This window comes from Nyctereutes procyonoides, unplaced genomic scaffold (genome assembly GCF_905146905.1).
Source record: "Nyctereutes procyonoides isolate TBG_1078 unplaced genomic scaffold, NYPRO_anot_genome, whole genome shotgun sequence".
Classification (NCBI taxonomy): domain Eukaryota; kingdom Metazoa; phylum Chordata; class Mammalia; order Carnivora; family Canidae; genus Nyctereutes; species Nyctereutes procyonoides.
Window position 1 is genome coordinate 7446367 of NW_026575042.1, and position 14077 is coordinate 7460443.

General features: G+C 40.2%; 1 protein-coding gene across 7 annotated transcripts in view; it reads left to right on the forward strand.

The window, feature by feature from the left end:
* The first annotated feature begins 945 nt into the window (after nucleotides 1–945).
* Nucleotides 946–14077, forward strand: part of GOLGA4 (golgin A4) — a 131025-nt gene continuing 117893 nt past the window's right edge. For all 7 annotated transcript variants that reach the window (XM_055320951.1, XM_055320954.1, XM_055320953.1 and 4 more), the window contains exons 1-2: nucleotides 946–1295; nucleotides 1404–1491. In XM_055320951.1, coding sequence (XP_055176926.1) covers nucleotides 961–1295; nucleotides 1404–1491 — 423 coding nt within the window. In that variant the 5' untranslated portion in view covers nucleotides 946–960. The remainder of the gene's footprint in view (nucleotides 1296–1403; nucleotides 1492–14077) is intronic.

The following is a 14077-nucleotide window of genomic DNA, read 5'->3' on the forward strand; positions in this document are numbered from 1 at the left end:
GGGTGGCGCAGCGGTTTGGCGCCCGCCTTTGGCCCAGGGCGCGATCCTGGAGACCCAGGATCGAGTCCCACATCGGGCTCCCGGTGCATGGAGCCTGCTTCTCCCTCTGCCTATGTCTCTGCCTCTCTCTCTCTCTCTGTGTGACTATCGTAAATAAATAAAAAAAAACTTAAAAAAAAAAGAAAATTGTAAGGAAAATACATTTACAGTTTTGTACTGTATTTACTGAAAAAAAAATCCATGTATAATTTCACCTGTGCAGTTCAAATCTGTGTTGTTCGAGGGTCAACTGCACTTTTGTTTTTGTTACAGTGAGTATATTACTTTTGTAATAATAGGTAAAAATACAGTGTGATACATACGTTAACAGCTTATAAGACTGAAGTTGTTTAGAGTGGAGCATGATTAACTCCCTTGATGTGTGTGTGGGTTTAGGGGTGGTGTTGGGAAAGGCTTGAAGGGGGAGATGACGTGGGTAGCATTATCAAGATAGACAAGAAAGGTGGAAAAAGAAGAAATATACAAAGTCATGGAGGAAAATAAGTACGCTGGATTCATTAAGGTTTTCAAGACTACCACCAAGACTACCTGGGGACTAAAAAAAGAAAGGCAAGGAGGTAGACAAAAGCTGGATGTTCAAGGGAACCACAAGTTAATTTGAAATTTCTGGAGGTTTTAAGTGTGAAGTGTGGAGAGGGTGCATTACAAGAGACAGCAGGAGCCAAGCTGCCAAGGGTTTCTTATACAGCCTGGAAATTTGAATAGTGTCCTGTAGGACAAGGAGTTCACTGATGAGGTTTCAGCAGGAGAGTAACATTAGCTTGGAGAGAAGCCAATTTCGAAACTGGGGGATCATCTTAGTGGTGAGATGTCATGAAGCTTGAAACTAATGTTAGGGTAAATAGAAAAGAGAATGGATTTAAGAAATATTTCAGAGTAAAAGACACAGGGCTTGGTGAAATGAAGCGTCGCAGCGCAGAAAACGGCGTGTTACTGCGGGCGGCCGCGTTAGGGAGCGACACGCCGAGCGCGCATGTGCGGGCGCGGCGTCGTGCTTGGCCCCTCCGGCGCCCCGTACAGCTCCCCCGGCGAGCTCCACGTCGGCCGCGCAGGCGTCCTCGGCACGCCGTTCACCTGCTGCCGTTGTCGCCGCCGCCGCCGCCGCCGCCGCCGCCGGGGCTGGATGGGGGGCATAGGCCAACCAGTGGCACCCAGAAGAAAGAGACGCGGCGGCGGCGACGCCGACGCCCGCAGGACGAGTGTCCCGATCCACCCGCGAGCCCGAGGAGGCTGCGGTGAGGCCCGGCCCCCGCGGCGCCTGCTGTAGAGAGGCCGCTGCGCCGCCGCGGCGGGGGCGGGGGGTCTCCCAGGGCGCTCGCCCCTCACTCAGGTCTCGCACTCAGGACCCCGCGCTGCGCCATGTTCAAGAAGCTGAAGCAGAGGATCAGCGAGGAGCAACACCAGCTCCAGCACACGCTGGCCTCGACCCAGGTACTGTGGCCGCTGCTCTCGCCCGGACCCGAACCCCCTTGACCTGGGCTCGGGGCCCAGGGGGAGGGAGTGTCCGTCTGTGACCCTTGACCTCTCGCCCGAGACTCTCCCCCAGACTCTGGGGTGGGAAGGAGCCCAGGGCGGCCCGAGTCGCCTGTGTGGGGGGCCCGGGGCCCCGATTCCCAAGCGCCATGCAGGGAGTGGGTGTGAGTGGCCAGATCCTTCGGGACGTCTCTCTAGAGTCTTCCCCTAACGCACGACCCCGGCCTGAGAAGAAGTGGGAAGGGCTCCGATCGTGCAAGACTTCTGACCCGTGTCGAAGGTTCCCCCCGCCCAGCCGAGACTCCAGCTCCGGAGTGAGGGCGGGATGGGAAAACCTGAGTCCCTTGCAATATCCGACTTCCTGTCCGAAGGGCCCTCTCCCGTCGCCGCCCCGAGAGGGACTACGGAGGGGCCCGGATCGCTCAGGACTCTCACCCGGGCTGGGAGGCCGACGCCCAACCGTGGTCCGGCGCTGAGGGCCCAGGGCCGAGCCATTCCAGCCCAGGCTGCTGGCGGCAGCGTCGGACCTGAACGAGGTGGCAGCGTGGCGGGCGTCCAGCGCCCGAGGCTGTCACGAGTTAGTCACTTGGCGTAACTTGGTTGATCCCGGACGGGCGGGGGAGGGACAGGCACTCTGAGGCCAGCCCGGGCTTCTGCCTGTCCCCAAGAGTCCTGTGTTCGTTTTTTTCTTGAATGCCGTTGCTTCAGGAAATGACGGTTTCTAGGAAAAAGGGGGCGTGTTGGCGGTGGTGATTCAAGGAAACAGTCTCCTAGACGCCAGTGAGAATGTGTGTTTTGGTGCGAGCAGCACTTGTCACTTGAGGAAGGATGAGGGCTTCTGCTAGATTTCTTCCCAGCCTTTCTCGGTCTCAGCAGATTGAGCAATTCTCTCGCTCAAATTTTAGGGTTTCTGTAAGAAAGACTGGGTTTTGACTAATTCGGAGACATTTAAAAGTACTTTTAAAAATATGATATTTGTACAGTTTTTAAGTAACTGTTAAGCAACTAACAACTACTAAATCAAATATTGCTTTAAAACAACTGTCAGTGATAAATTCAAGTTGTTCTCTCAAAGCTAAAGCTCATGTAGAGTAAAACTGCTTGAAATACCTTGGGACATGACACTGAAAGCTTGTTCATTCCCCTAAGTAAAAAGCAAATAGTGACTAAAATTTAGATAATAGATATCTTGTTTTTCATACTATGTACTGCAAGCTTTTCTAACTTTACAAAACACATTTAAGAAACAAAAAACTTAAAAGAGAAGTAGAGATGAGGAATGTGAGGAAACATCATGTGAGTGAATGTAAAGCAGTTACATTTGAGAATGTATAAAATACCAACGATCCGAGATTCCACTTCTAGAAATTTATATTCTGAGAAAGTTTAGGATGCATTAAAGATTTCATGTCATGGGTTTCTATTTCAATGTTGTTTTGATGGATAAAACTAGCTAAAAATAGAAAACTGATTAACAGGTTAAGGGAGTTGGTTATTATGCAGCCTTTAACAAAAGCCAGCATTTATTGGCTCTTATGACGTGACAGGCATTTTGCTTTGTATTTTACATGGATCATTTTATTTAATTCTTACATACATCAAAGAGGTAGATACTCTTATAGATGAAGGAGTGAGGTTCAAATTAACTTGTCTAACACAGCTATTGTTAGAGCCTACAGGAAAGTAATAATAACATGCAAAGATATTAGTGTTAAAGGACAGACTAAGGGATGCCTGGGTAGCTCAGTCCATTAAGCATCTGCCTTCAGTCAGGTAATGATCCAGGGGTCCTGGAATTGAGCCCCATGTCAGGCTCCTTGCTCAGCAGAAAGTCTTGCTTCTCCCTCTGCCCCTCCTACCTGCTCTTGCTCCCTATTACTCTCTCTCTTGCTTTGCTCTCTCAAATAAGTAAAATCTTAAAAAAAAAAAAAGGACAGATTAAGAAGTAGCATGTAAATTGTGACCCCTGTTTTGTGGGGAAAAAATATGTATATAAAATATGTTATATACAGGCAGTGAAAATAGCTTAAAAAGGAAGTGCTTATGAGATATTTTGATTTTTTTCTTATTCATAATGTTTAGTTTCTTCTACATGAAAAGGAATGCTTTTGAGGTGCTTATGAGATTTTATGACTATTTTTCTTATTCATAATGTTCAATTCTTCTACATGAAAAGGAATGCTTTTGCGCCATTAACAGAGAGAGAGATATTTTTTAGAATAATAAAAAAGTTATGAGTAACTTAGGTGAGACAATGCATCTGGATCAAATAAAATAACTGTGTATAAAGATTTAAAATATTCCTATTTGATAATATATATAGTATGTATATAAAAAGGTAAAAGTTAAGTTTTTAGTGATCATTCTGATAGAGACTTGATTCTGTTCTGGTCTCAGATCCTTTTTTTTTTTTTTAAGATTTTATTTATTTATTCATGAGAGAGAGAGAGAGAGAGAGAGAGGCAGAGACACAGGCAGAGACACAGGCAGAGGGAGGAGCAGGCTCCCCAGAGGAGCTGGACATGGGGACTTGCCCTAGGCCAAATGCAAGATGCCCTGGGCCAAAGGCAGACTGGACCAAAGGCAGACGCTCAACTGCTGAGCCACTCAGGTGTCCCTGGTCTCAAATCTTCAGCTATTCAGATCTCTTCAGGATGAGAAGTTCTAGATTATTGTTTTCAGAGTTAAAGATTTTTTTTCAAAGGTGAGTTAAAAACCAAACAAAAAAACCCTTTTTGATGACAGTCTTTTTGCAGATTACATGTATCCTACTTTTCTTAAGAAAAGGATCTTGAATTCGTATAATATTATCATTTCTTCATTTTTGAGTATAAATTATGTTGTGTTGAAGGCACCATGCCCTCAAAAATTTACCTGAGTAAATTTCCCTTTCACTTACTCAAGAGAATTTGTTTGTTCTTGGTCTACTTTTTGTAATTTTGTGATCTCCTTCTCTATCTGCCAAATGTCTTCTCTCTGCCTTTGAACTGTTGTGGGCTTTGAATCAAGACACATAAACTTAAAAATTTTGTGTGGAATAAGGGCAAGTATCTGAGGGGTTCTGTAGTGCAGTGTAGTTTATTAACACAGATTTTGAGTGTTTGGAGGCCTTTGTGTGCATCCTTCTGTTTCCTAGCTTGCTTATCTAGGTGAGGCGGCCTGATAGGTATTTTTCCAATAGATTGAGCTGTCAGGCATAGATAATTCTGAGATAAACAAATCATTTGCATCACAATATTTGTAAAACTTTCCAGTAATAATAATAATAGTGATATAGTATAGTGTTCCTTAAGGATTTGAAAGCATTCAATAAAAACGAGAGGTAGACTTCTCTAATATTCTCCAATCACTTCTATTTGGTTGGTACTAAGATTTGCATCCTTCCTTGGCAGATATTATTTTAAGTAATTATTTATTCAACACTGATGATGACTTGAAGCCTACTCACTAATTAAAAATGAAGTTAAAAAATTTTAAATCAAGGTTCACTTTTATTATTATTATTATTATTATTTATTTATTTTTTAAAAGTAGGCTCCTTGCCCTGTGGAGCCCAACATGGGGCTTGAACTCATGACCCTTCGATCCAAACCTGAGCTGAGATCAGGAGGGGTACGCTTAACTCACTGAGCCATCCAGATGCCCCCACTTATATTATTATTTATTTATTTACTTTTTTTTTTTTTTTGAGAGAGAGAGAGAGAGAAAGAGAGAGAGAGTGCACATGAGGTGAGGTGGGGAGAAGAGGGAAAGAATCTTAAGCAGGTTCCACACCCAGTGCAGACCCTGACCTGGGCTTGATCTCACAGCCCTGAGATGAAATCAGGAGTCTATTGCTTAATCAACTGAGTCAGCCAGGTGCTCCACTTACATTATTTTTTAACAATGAGTATCTATTTTGGATTTTTAAATTCCTGTGTGTTTGTCTCAATCGGATGAGGGACCCCCAAATGTGAGGCGTCCTGATTGGGTGGGGGCCAGTGGCATATATTCATGCAAGGCAGAACAAAGGAGATAGAAATGTACCAAATACACCTGAAGGTAGTGAGTGGCTGGCCGGATCGTAAAGCAGACTGTTTGCAACGAGGCAGAGAGAAGGTGAGGACAGTGGGGACATAAGGAATTCTCCCTTTTTTGGTTACTGTGCCTGGTTGTGAGTAGCCCATTGGTCACTTAGGGACTATGGATATTTTTGAGTTGGGTTGCCTAATGTGCCTGTGGTGTTTAGCCAGGTGGTCACTTGGGCCCTTTTGTTTCTGTTGCTCAAGCCTATTGTCTAAAAGCTGTCTTTATACCTTACAGAATGAATTGGATAAAAGAAACATTAAAAAATAATATAGAATACATTGTAATTGCTTGGGATGTATGTAGTACATAAAAAAATATATATATTTTTAAGTTTGATTAAGTAATTGCTATACCCAATGTGGGGCTCAAACTCATGACCCTGAGATCAAGAGTTGCATGCCCCTCTGGGCCAGCCAGGCACCCCAACATAAATAAAAGTATTTTTAAACATTTCAGCCTTTTTCAAATACTACTAAAACTTAAAAGTACAGACACAAATGTACAAATATTGTATGATTCCACCTATCTGTGGTACCTAGATTAGTCAAATTCATAGAGACAAAAAAATAGAATGGTGGTTGCTAGGGGCTGGAGAGAGGGGGGAGGTGGGGAATTATTGTCTAATGAGTAGAGTTTTGCTTTGGAAAGGTGAAAAAGTTCTGGAGATGGATAATGGTGATGTTTGCACAGCAGTGTGAATATACTTAATGCCACTCAACTATGCACTTAAAATTGGTTAAAAGGGTAACTTTTATGTTACATATATTTCACCACAATAAAAAATTTAATTAGATTAAAAAAGCAAAAAGTGGGACTCCAAAGTAATAGTTTATGTAATAGAAATTTTTTTTTTTTTAAGATTTTGTTTATTTATGAGAGACAGAGACATTGGCAGAGGGAGAAGCAGGCTCCCTGTGGGGAACCCGATGCAGGACTCGATCCCAGGACCCCAGGATCATACCCTGAGCCAAAGACAGACATTCAACTGCTAAGCCACCCAGTCGTCCCTGTAATAGAAAATTTTTAAATGTGCACAGATAGCAGGGAAAAGAATCCCTTTCCGAAGGAATATAGCCTTATTATAAATCCAGATTTACTAAATACCCTCAGTCGTGAAATTGGAGAACCCATAATTCCCCTGGGAGAACATAAATATATAATAATCTGTATTTTGACCAGTAGCAAATAGTGACTGTTGGTAATTCTTTAGGTAAAATGTGCATTAAGTTCTTATGTTTTAAATAATAAAGTAATCGTACTTGATGGGATTAAAAAATGTGCCTTGAAACTCGAATAGATCACTGGCCCTATAGTTCTCTCACTGTGCTTATACTTGTTGCTTTGTTTCAGATTTTAGTAGCAGCTTGTGGTTGTTTAAAGAAACTAGAGCTTATCAAAACTCTGGGAGGTCAGCCCCGGTTCGGCCCCAGGTGTGATCCTGGAGACCTGGGATCGAGTCCCGTGTCGGGCTCCCTGCATGGAACCTGCTTTTCTCCCTCTCCCTGTGCCTGTGTCTCTGCCTCTCTCTCTCTCTCTCTCTGTCTGTCATGAATAAATAAATAAAATCTTAAAAAAAAAAAACTCTATGAGGATAAGCATTATATAGTATACACACATACATATTTAAGTTGTTTCTTGATTTATCTGATTTTTCTGGGTCACTTTTTATATTCTTACTGGTCATCTTGTTTTGCGCTTTTTTTTTTTTTTTTAAGAAAGATATCTTGTGATTGTGGAAGTCTTGGCAGGTGATTTTTCTTGATAGCTGACATGGGTTTTCTTTTTCTCTGCTCTTATGTGCCTCTCCTCCGTGGAGAGTGGTTAGCGAAGGGAACAGTCAGATGATCCTCCTCTGCCAGCCCCAACAAAGAGGTCTGTCTACCTACTTTAAAAGGTGACTGTGTAATTTATCGTGTAAACATTCTTGAGAATGAAAGGGGACACTACTTCTAATAATGATCTTGGAACATAAACTGGCATAAACTGGGTGGAACTGGGATTGCAATGGTTAAACTTGGGTGTTTTGTTACCTTGCTACTTTGTGCTATTAGCCCCCACTTATGAAGACCTAACTCCTACAAGGTAGGTTGCTCACTGTATTTTGCAGTTCCTTTTGTCTGGTAATATTTGGGTTGGAGGAGGCTGACCTCAAGTACCGTTTTGTCACAAAAACCCTTAATCCTTGAGAACAATAATGAGAACAATAATCTCCCATTCTAGGACACTAAACCTCTGGGTTTTTTTTTTTTCCTCTTGGAAGAATTTGCTGTCGCCTCTTCAACATTCTGTGCAAATTTGGAGTTATGGCTACCTTTGTCCTGATTTCTCCACTAATTTGCATCCTTTTGCCTTTGGTTCTTTAGAAATTTGTCATCATCTTTTCACTGTTGATGTTCTTTGTCTTGTTCTTGAGTTTTAATTAATCTTTGTTTTCCTACTATTTTTTTTTTCTTTAACTTTCATTTCAATGGGTTTTTAGGAGGTAAATAATAGTATTCGGTCTGCATTCTCATACTGGAAACCTAATCACAATGATGTATCTAAACATAAATTCATCTTCTAAAATATTTGACTTGAAAATTTTAAATTCTCAACACGTATATATTTCTTAGATTGTAAAGATATGTGATTTTTCTATCTTATTTTGTAGAATCACATGGTTAATTAAGTTAGCATATACCATGTGACTGGCCTTGAAAATTGCTGTTAACTAGCTAGTGTCTGAAGTATTGAGTATCAGTCCACTTATTTATTATCAACTAACTGTTGGATAAGATTTAAGATGAGAAGTAGATCATCTTTTAGTCTGTATATCATGCTTCTAAATTTTATTGGGTATCTTGTATTGAACATACTAAGTATTTATGCTTTTAGTTAAAATTTCAAAATAAAACTTTGCTTTTATTTTTATCAAAGTAACATATTATATGGTTTTAAAAGGCAAAGCATTACTAAAAGGATGTTATGCATTGTCTGCGCCTCTAGTCCTGTTCTCCATGTTCTCAACAATTTGTTTGCCCAGATATTTAACTTCATTTTTCTAATAATAAACTTTTATTACTTTGCTATTTGTTGATTTGTACACTATAAGCCATATTTGCTCTTTTCCTGCCAAGGTAGATAATTTTGGGAGCATTGCTCCATTGTTTTCTGTTTGCAGTGTTGTATTGAGAAGTCCATTGTCATTCTGCTGCTTTTTTTTTTTTTTTCTGGAGACTTTAGGATCATCCCTTTATATCTTGTCTGAAATTTCATGGTAAATATGCCTTTGTATGGATTTCTTTATGCATTGTGCTGGACATTCAGTGGGCATTGTATGGTGACTCTTGGGCTTAAATTCTTGGACACTTTTACATGTTGTTTCTTTGATAATTCCCTCCCCTTAATTGTTTTTCTTCTCTTTTTAGCTGCAATTTGGTAGCTTTTGTGTCTTCAGGATAGATTCTTTTTTTGTCGTTATTATGCTTTGGGTTTTGTTTTGTTTTGCACTGCTTTTGAGAGGTTTTTTCTTTTCTTTTTTTAAAAGATTTTATTTGATTTTTCATGAGACACACACAGAGAGAGGCAGAGACACAGAGGGAAAAGCAGGCTCCATGCAAGGAGCCCGACGTGGGACTCTATCCCGGGATTCTAGGATCATGCCCTGGGCCTAAGGCAGGCGCTAAACCTCTGAGCCACCCAGGGATCCCCAAGAGATTTTTTCAACTTGTTTAATTCTTTAATTGAATTTTTAATTTTAGCTACCTTATTTTAAAATTTCTAAGGGCTGTTTCTTACTGTCTTTTGTTTTTTCATAGCATTGTTCTTTTTATACAGGTATATCTTTTATCTCTCCGAATAATGGTGATTTTTTGTTGTTGTTTTGAAATTTTCTTTTAATCTTAGTTGTTTTTCTTCTAGCTTTTTTGTGTTTTGTTGTTGAGCTTGTTTTTGGCTTACTTTATTGCTTTGGAAACATTATTGAGTGTTTTGGGCTTTGCATTCATCATATGCATTCATATTTAAGGGTGAGGCACAAAAAAATCTGATACCATTTCGAAGTAGCAGTGTCAGAGAGACACTGCGGCTCACTGCTGGGTTATTATTGGGGGAAATATCTTCATGCTGGTAACCACAGGTCTAGAGGTCATTTGATTTCTCCAGAGAAGCATGGATGTGCTTTGGAGGAAGAGGGGTTATAAGCCAAGCTGCTAACCTCTGGAAATAGAGCTGATTCACTGTACAGGTTACCACTTAATTTCTCTAAGGTTAGTCATACACTTTGCTCTTCACTCCTATCTTCCCTGTGTTTGGTTTTTCCCAGTTTGTAGCCTCATTGGCTCCTGAAAAAAACCTCTGGCTCTTCAGAGGCTCTGTAAAGTAGAACAGGGACCTGAGGACCTTTTCACCAGTCTTCCTGTTTTTGGTCCTGTCTCTTTACTTTTGCATCTTGCGTTACATTTTTGCTTTAAGTCTTTTCATGTTTCTGGGGATGAAAATTGGCTTCCGTCTCATCACTGTTCCCTTCTGTAGCTCCTTGGGGTTGTAGTGTTCTCAATTGTGTTAAATCCTCTACTATTCTTTCATTCATAACAATCTTCTGAAAATTGTTTTTTTTTTTTAATTTTTATTTATTTATGATAGTCACAGAGAGAGAGAGAGAGAGAGAGGCAGAGACACAGGCAGAGGGAGAAGCAGGCTCCATGCACCGGGAGCCCGATGTGGGATTCGATCTCGGGTCTCCAGGATCGCGCCCTGGGCCAAAGGCAGGCGCCAAACCGCTGCGCCACCCAGGGATCCCTTGTTTGAAATTTCTTAACTCTTTGAGAGGCAGAGACTCTAGGAGCATATACTTAATCTGTTTAACTGGAAGTTTCCTTAAATTACTTTTGGGTGAATGTATTTCACTATATTAAAAGGCTGGTTTTTGAGGTAAGCATTTATAACATGAACAACAATATTTCATTTCTGGTACTATTATTTTAGATGTCAGGATGCAGAAAGTACTTTACTAAGGACATGGTGAAACGCTCTAATAATTTTGGTAATCAGAATATAAAGGTTTATGTGAAGTGTTAATTCCGAGTTACTTGGCCATTCCTATAGAGCTATTCTATCAAATAGATTGGGGAGGGACTTTCAATAGGGCTCTGATGAGGATTCTATGGTTGTGTCCTTGCCATGATTGATTGTCTGTGGGTTGGAGGGAGGAATGAAGTCAGATTTTGTTAGGCTTGTGTAAGAATAATGTCTTACCTCTTTAGGGCATAACGTGAGAACCAGGAAATAAGTCAAAAGGCATCCCAGATTTTAATGTCACCAACTTCACATTTCACAGCTAATCTAAGTTATTCATAAGGAAACTTAAAAACATTCTTCATTTAGAGCTTCCTTATGCTTATTTTGTCTACAATTCCAATAAATGTAGATATTCAGTTTCTAAACTTGTAGCAGGCAAAAATGAATAGAGAAGACTTACTACAAGTAGCATATTTACAAGAGCGAAAACTGACCTAGAAAATGTTAAATTAAAAAAATGTTATATTATGTTCAGTTTCTGTTTATCTTTAAGAATTTTTTAGAGATTTTATTTCTTTGAGAGAGAGCACACACAAGTTGGGGGGAGATGCAGAAGGAGAGGGAGAAGAAGGAGGCTCCTCACTGAGCGGGGATCCCAACATGGGGCTCGGTCCCAGGACCTGGGAATCATAACCTGAGCCAAAGGCAGACGCTTAACTGACTGAGCCACCCAGGCACCCCTTCTTTTATCTTTTAAAACTAGACTTAGTTAATGGAGTTCAGAAAGTTGTAGATTCAAAATGGTTATACCTCAATGTATCTCCAAAGCCTTTCAGGTATCAGTGAGGTGTAATCATTTTGAATCTATAATTTTGTATAGATATCTATATCTATGTGTTTCTCCAAATCTATCTAACAGTTCAGCTATCTTGAATAGTTCTTTCCTTGAAAACTCCCAGATGATAGAGCCTCTAATGAGTAAACTTTGGTTAACATACTTTTGACTTTAATATAGAATTTTTCAGTAATATGAATCTCCAAAATTTGTCTTATTATCTTTAGATTGTGTTGTTCAGCCTAGGGTTAATGCTTTTTAATTTTTATTTTTCCAGATAACTGAATTATGTTAGATACATTTGATGTAGTCTCGATTTAAGAGTTAGTGGCTATGTTTATGTACACTATTCTCACAAGGACAAAATGGTATGGTGGAAACTTACCATATGGTGAAAGCAGTTAAGAGGATTGTGGGTCTTTTAATTGGTTGAGATCAGCTTTTTTTTCTTTCTTTCTTTTTTTTTAAGTAAACCTTATACCATGGAGTGGAGCTTGAACTCACAACCCTGCGATCAAGCCAGCCAGGTGCCCCGTAGCTTTTTTTTTTTTTTAATGAAAGAACAAAATGGATCAGGAAATATGACACTTTCTGCCATAAATATTAAGGTTCTATCAAACTTCTGTTTTAAATGTGTTTGTATGTAAAATGGATTCTTTGTCTTTTTATACCATGGATCCCAGTGAAAAAAAAATCTGAGAAACAGTGATCTAAACGATACCGGGGAAGTGTATGGAAGGAATCAGAAGACTTGTTTCCTAACCCATAACACAGAACTTGTATGCAACCTGGGCAAGCTACATAAACATTCTAACCTTCTTATTTTCTCATCAGAGATAAGAAATTGGGTATGATAATATCTGTTCTGCTTACCTTTCTGATTGGTTGTGAGGATCAGAAGGGATAAAGTATTTAAAAACATTTGTTGGGGCACCTAATTGGCTTAATTGGTAGAGTATGCAACACTTGATCTCAGGGTTGTGAGTTCAAGCCCCACTTTGGTGTGGAGCCTCCCAATCAATCGATCAATCAGTCAATGAAATTTGTAATTATAGAGCACTTATTTATTGAACAGTGCCTCCTCAGGTGCTGTGCTGGGTATTGCATTTGCCTTGAAGGGTAGAAGTAGTCTCTGTACCATGTGGTTGAGAGACAAGTACTCCTAGTATGGTAATAGTGTGTACAGGATGTTGTGGCTGCACATAGGAAAGCATTTCTGGAGAGAGCCAGGATGACATCTGAGCAGAGTCTTGATAGATAATGAAAAGTCATGGTATTGGGACATGCCACTCAAGACTTATTATCCCCCAAAGTGATTGTATACATTTTCTAATGTTGCATAACAAATTACTACAACCTTAGAGCCTAATAACCCTGTTGTTACTTCATAGTCTTTAGGTGAGAAGTCTGGCATGGGTGGCTGTCTTCTCCGCTGAGTCGTACAAGGTGTCATCCAGACTGTGTTTTCATCTGGATCTTAAGATTTTCTTCTGATCCCATGTGGCTGTAGAATTTAGTCCTCTGTGGTTGTAGGAGTGAGGTCCTTATTTCTTCCTGGCTATTGCAGGGGGCAACTCCTAGAGGCTACCTGCAGTTTCTTGTCACTTGGCCCTCTTGGGCATTTTATTTTCTTACAGGATAGCAGGAGTGCATCTCTGCCTTTGCTCTCTAGACTCTTATTTGAAGGGCTTTTGTGATTAGGCTAGACCCATCCAGGTAATCTTTTGATTGACTCAAAGACTACTGATTAAAAACCTTAAATATACCTGTTAGAAATCCCTTTTACTATGTAATGTGAGATAATCAGGGGAATGATCTCATCATATTCACAGGGTGAGGGTCATTTGGGGTCATCTTAGAATTCTACCTACCACAGTGACTAAAATGGTTTTTCCTATACTGAAATTGAGGCTTATGGTTAGTTAATAATCCATTGGTGGGCAATAAAGATATTAATTGTGACAAATAGCTTAGAAACTTGTCCAGATTTCTCATAGCTATGAGAATTAATTAGACCAAGTTTAGTTTGGAGGAACCTAAATCCCTTTCTATTTTGAAGTGAGAATAGACCATTAAAGATCCAGAACCTTTAGATAAATGGTCAAGTACAGTTAGTTTTTTCATGCATGTTTTATATTTTACAATCATATGTAATGTATGTGATCCTTACTCTTGCAACTCTGGGGGAAGACCAGCCATGAGGCCAAGTCTGCCAGGTGGTATAGTACTTTTTTGAAGACAATGTGTTTTATGACCTATTCTTCAACTTTGCAAATTCCAACATTTGGTTTTGCTAGTTAATCCAGAGCTGATGAGGTTCTCAGTTACTGATAAGGCTCACATGAAGCCAGAGTATAAAGATTGTAAATATTTACAGTGGGGATATACTTTTCAAGTGATTGCATGATGACTGTCTAAAAGTAGTTCTTTCCTGGCATCTGGGAAGCTGAATCAATAATACCTGTGCACAACTGCATAAAGCCTTGTCTCTATTGCTCACCAGATGATGAACTTTATTTTATTTTTTATTTTTTTTTTAAAGATTTTATTTATTTATTCATGATAGTCACAGAGAGAGAGAGAGAGGCAGAGACACAGGCAGAGGGAGAAGCAGGCTCCATGCAGGGAGCCCGACGTGGGATT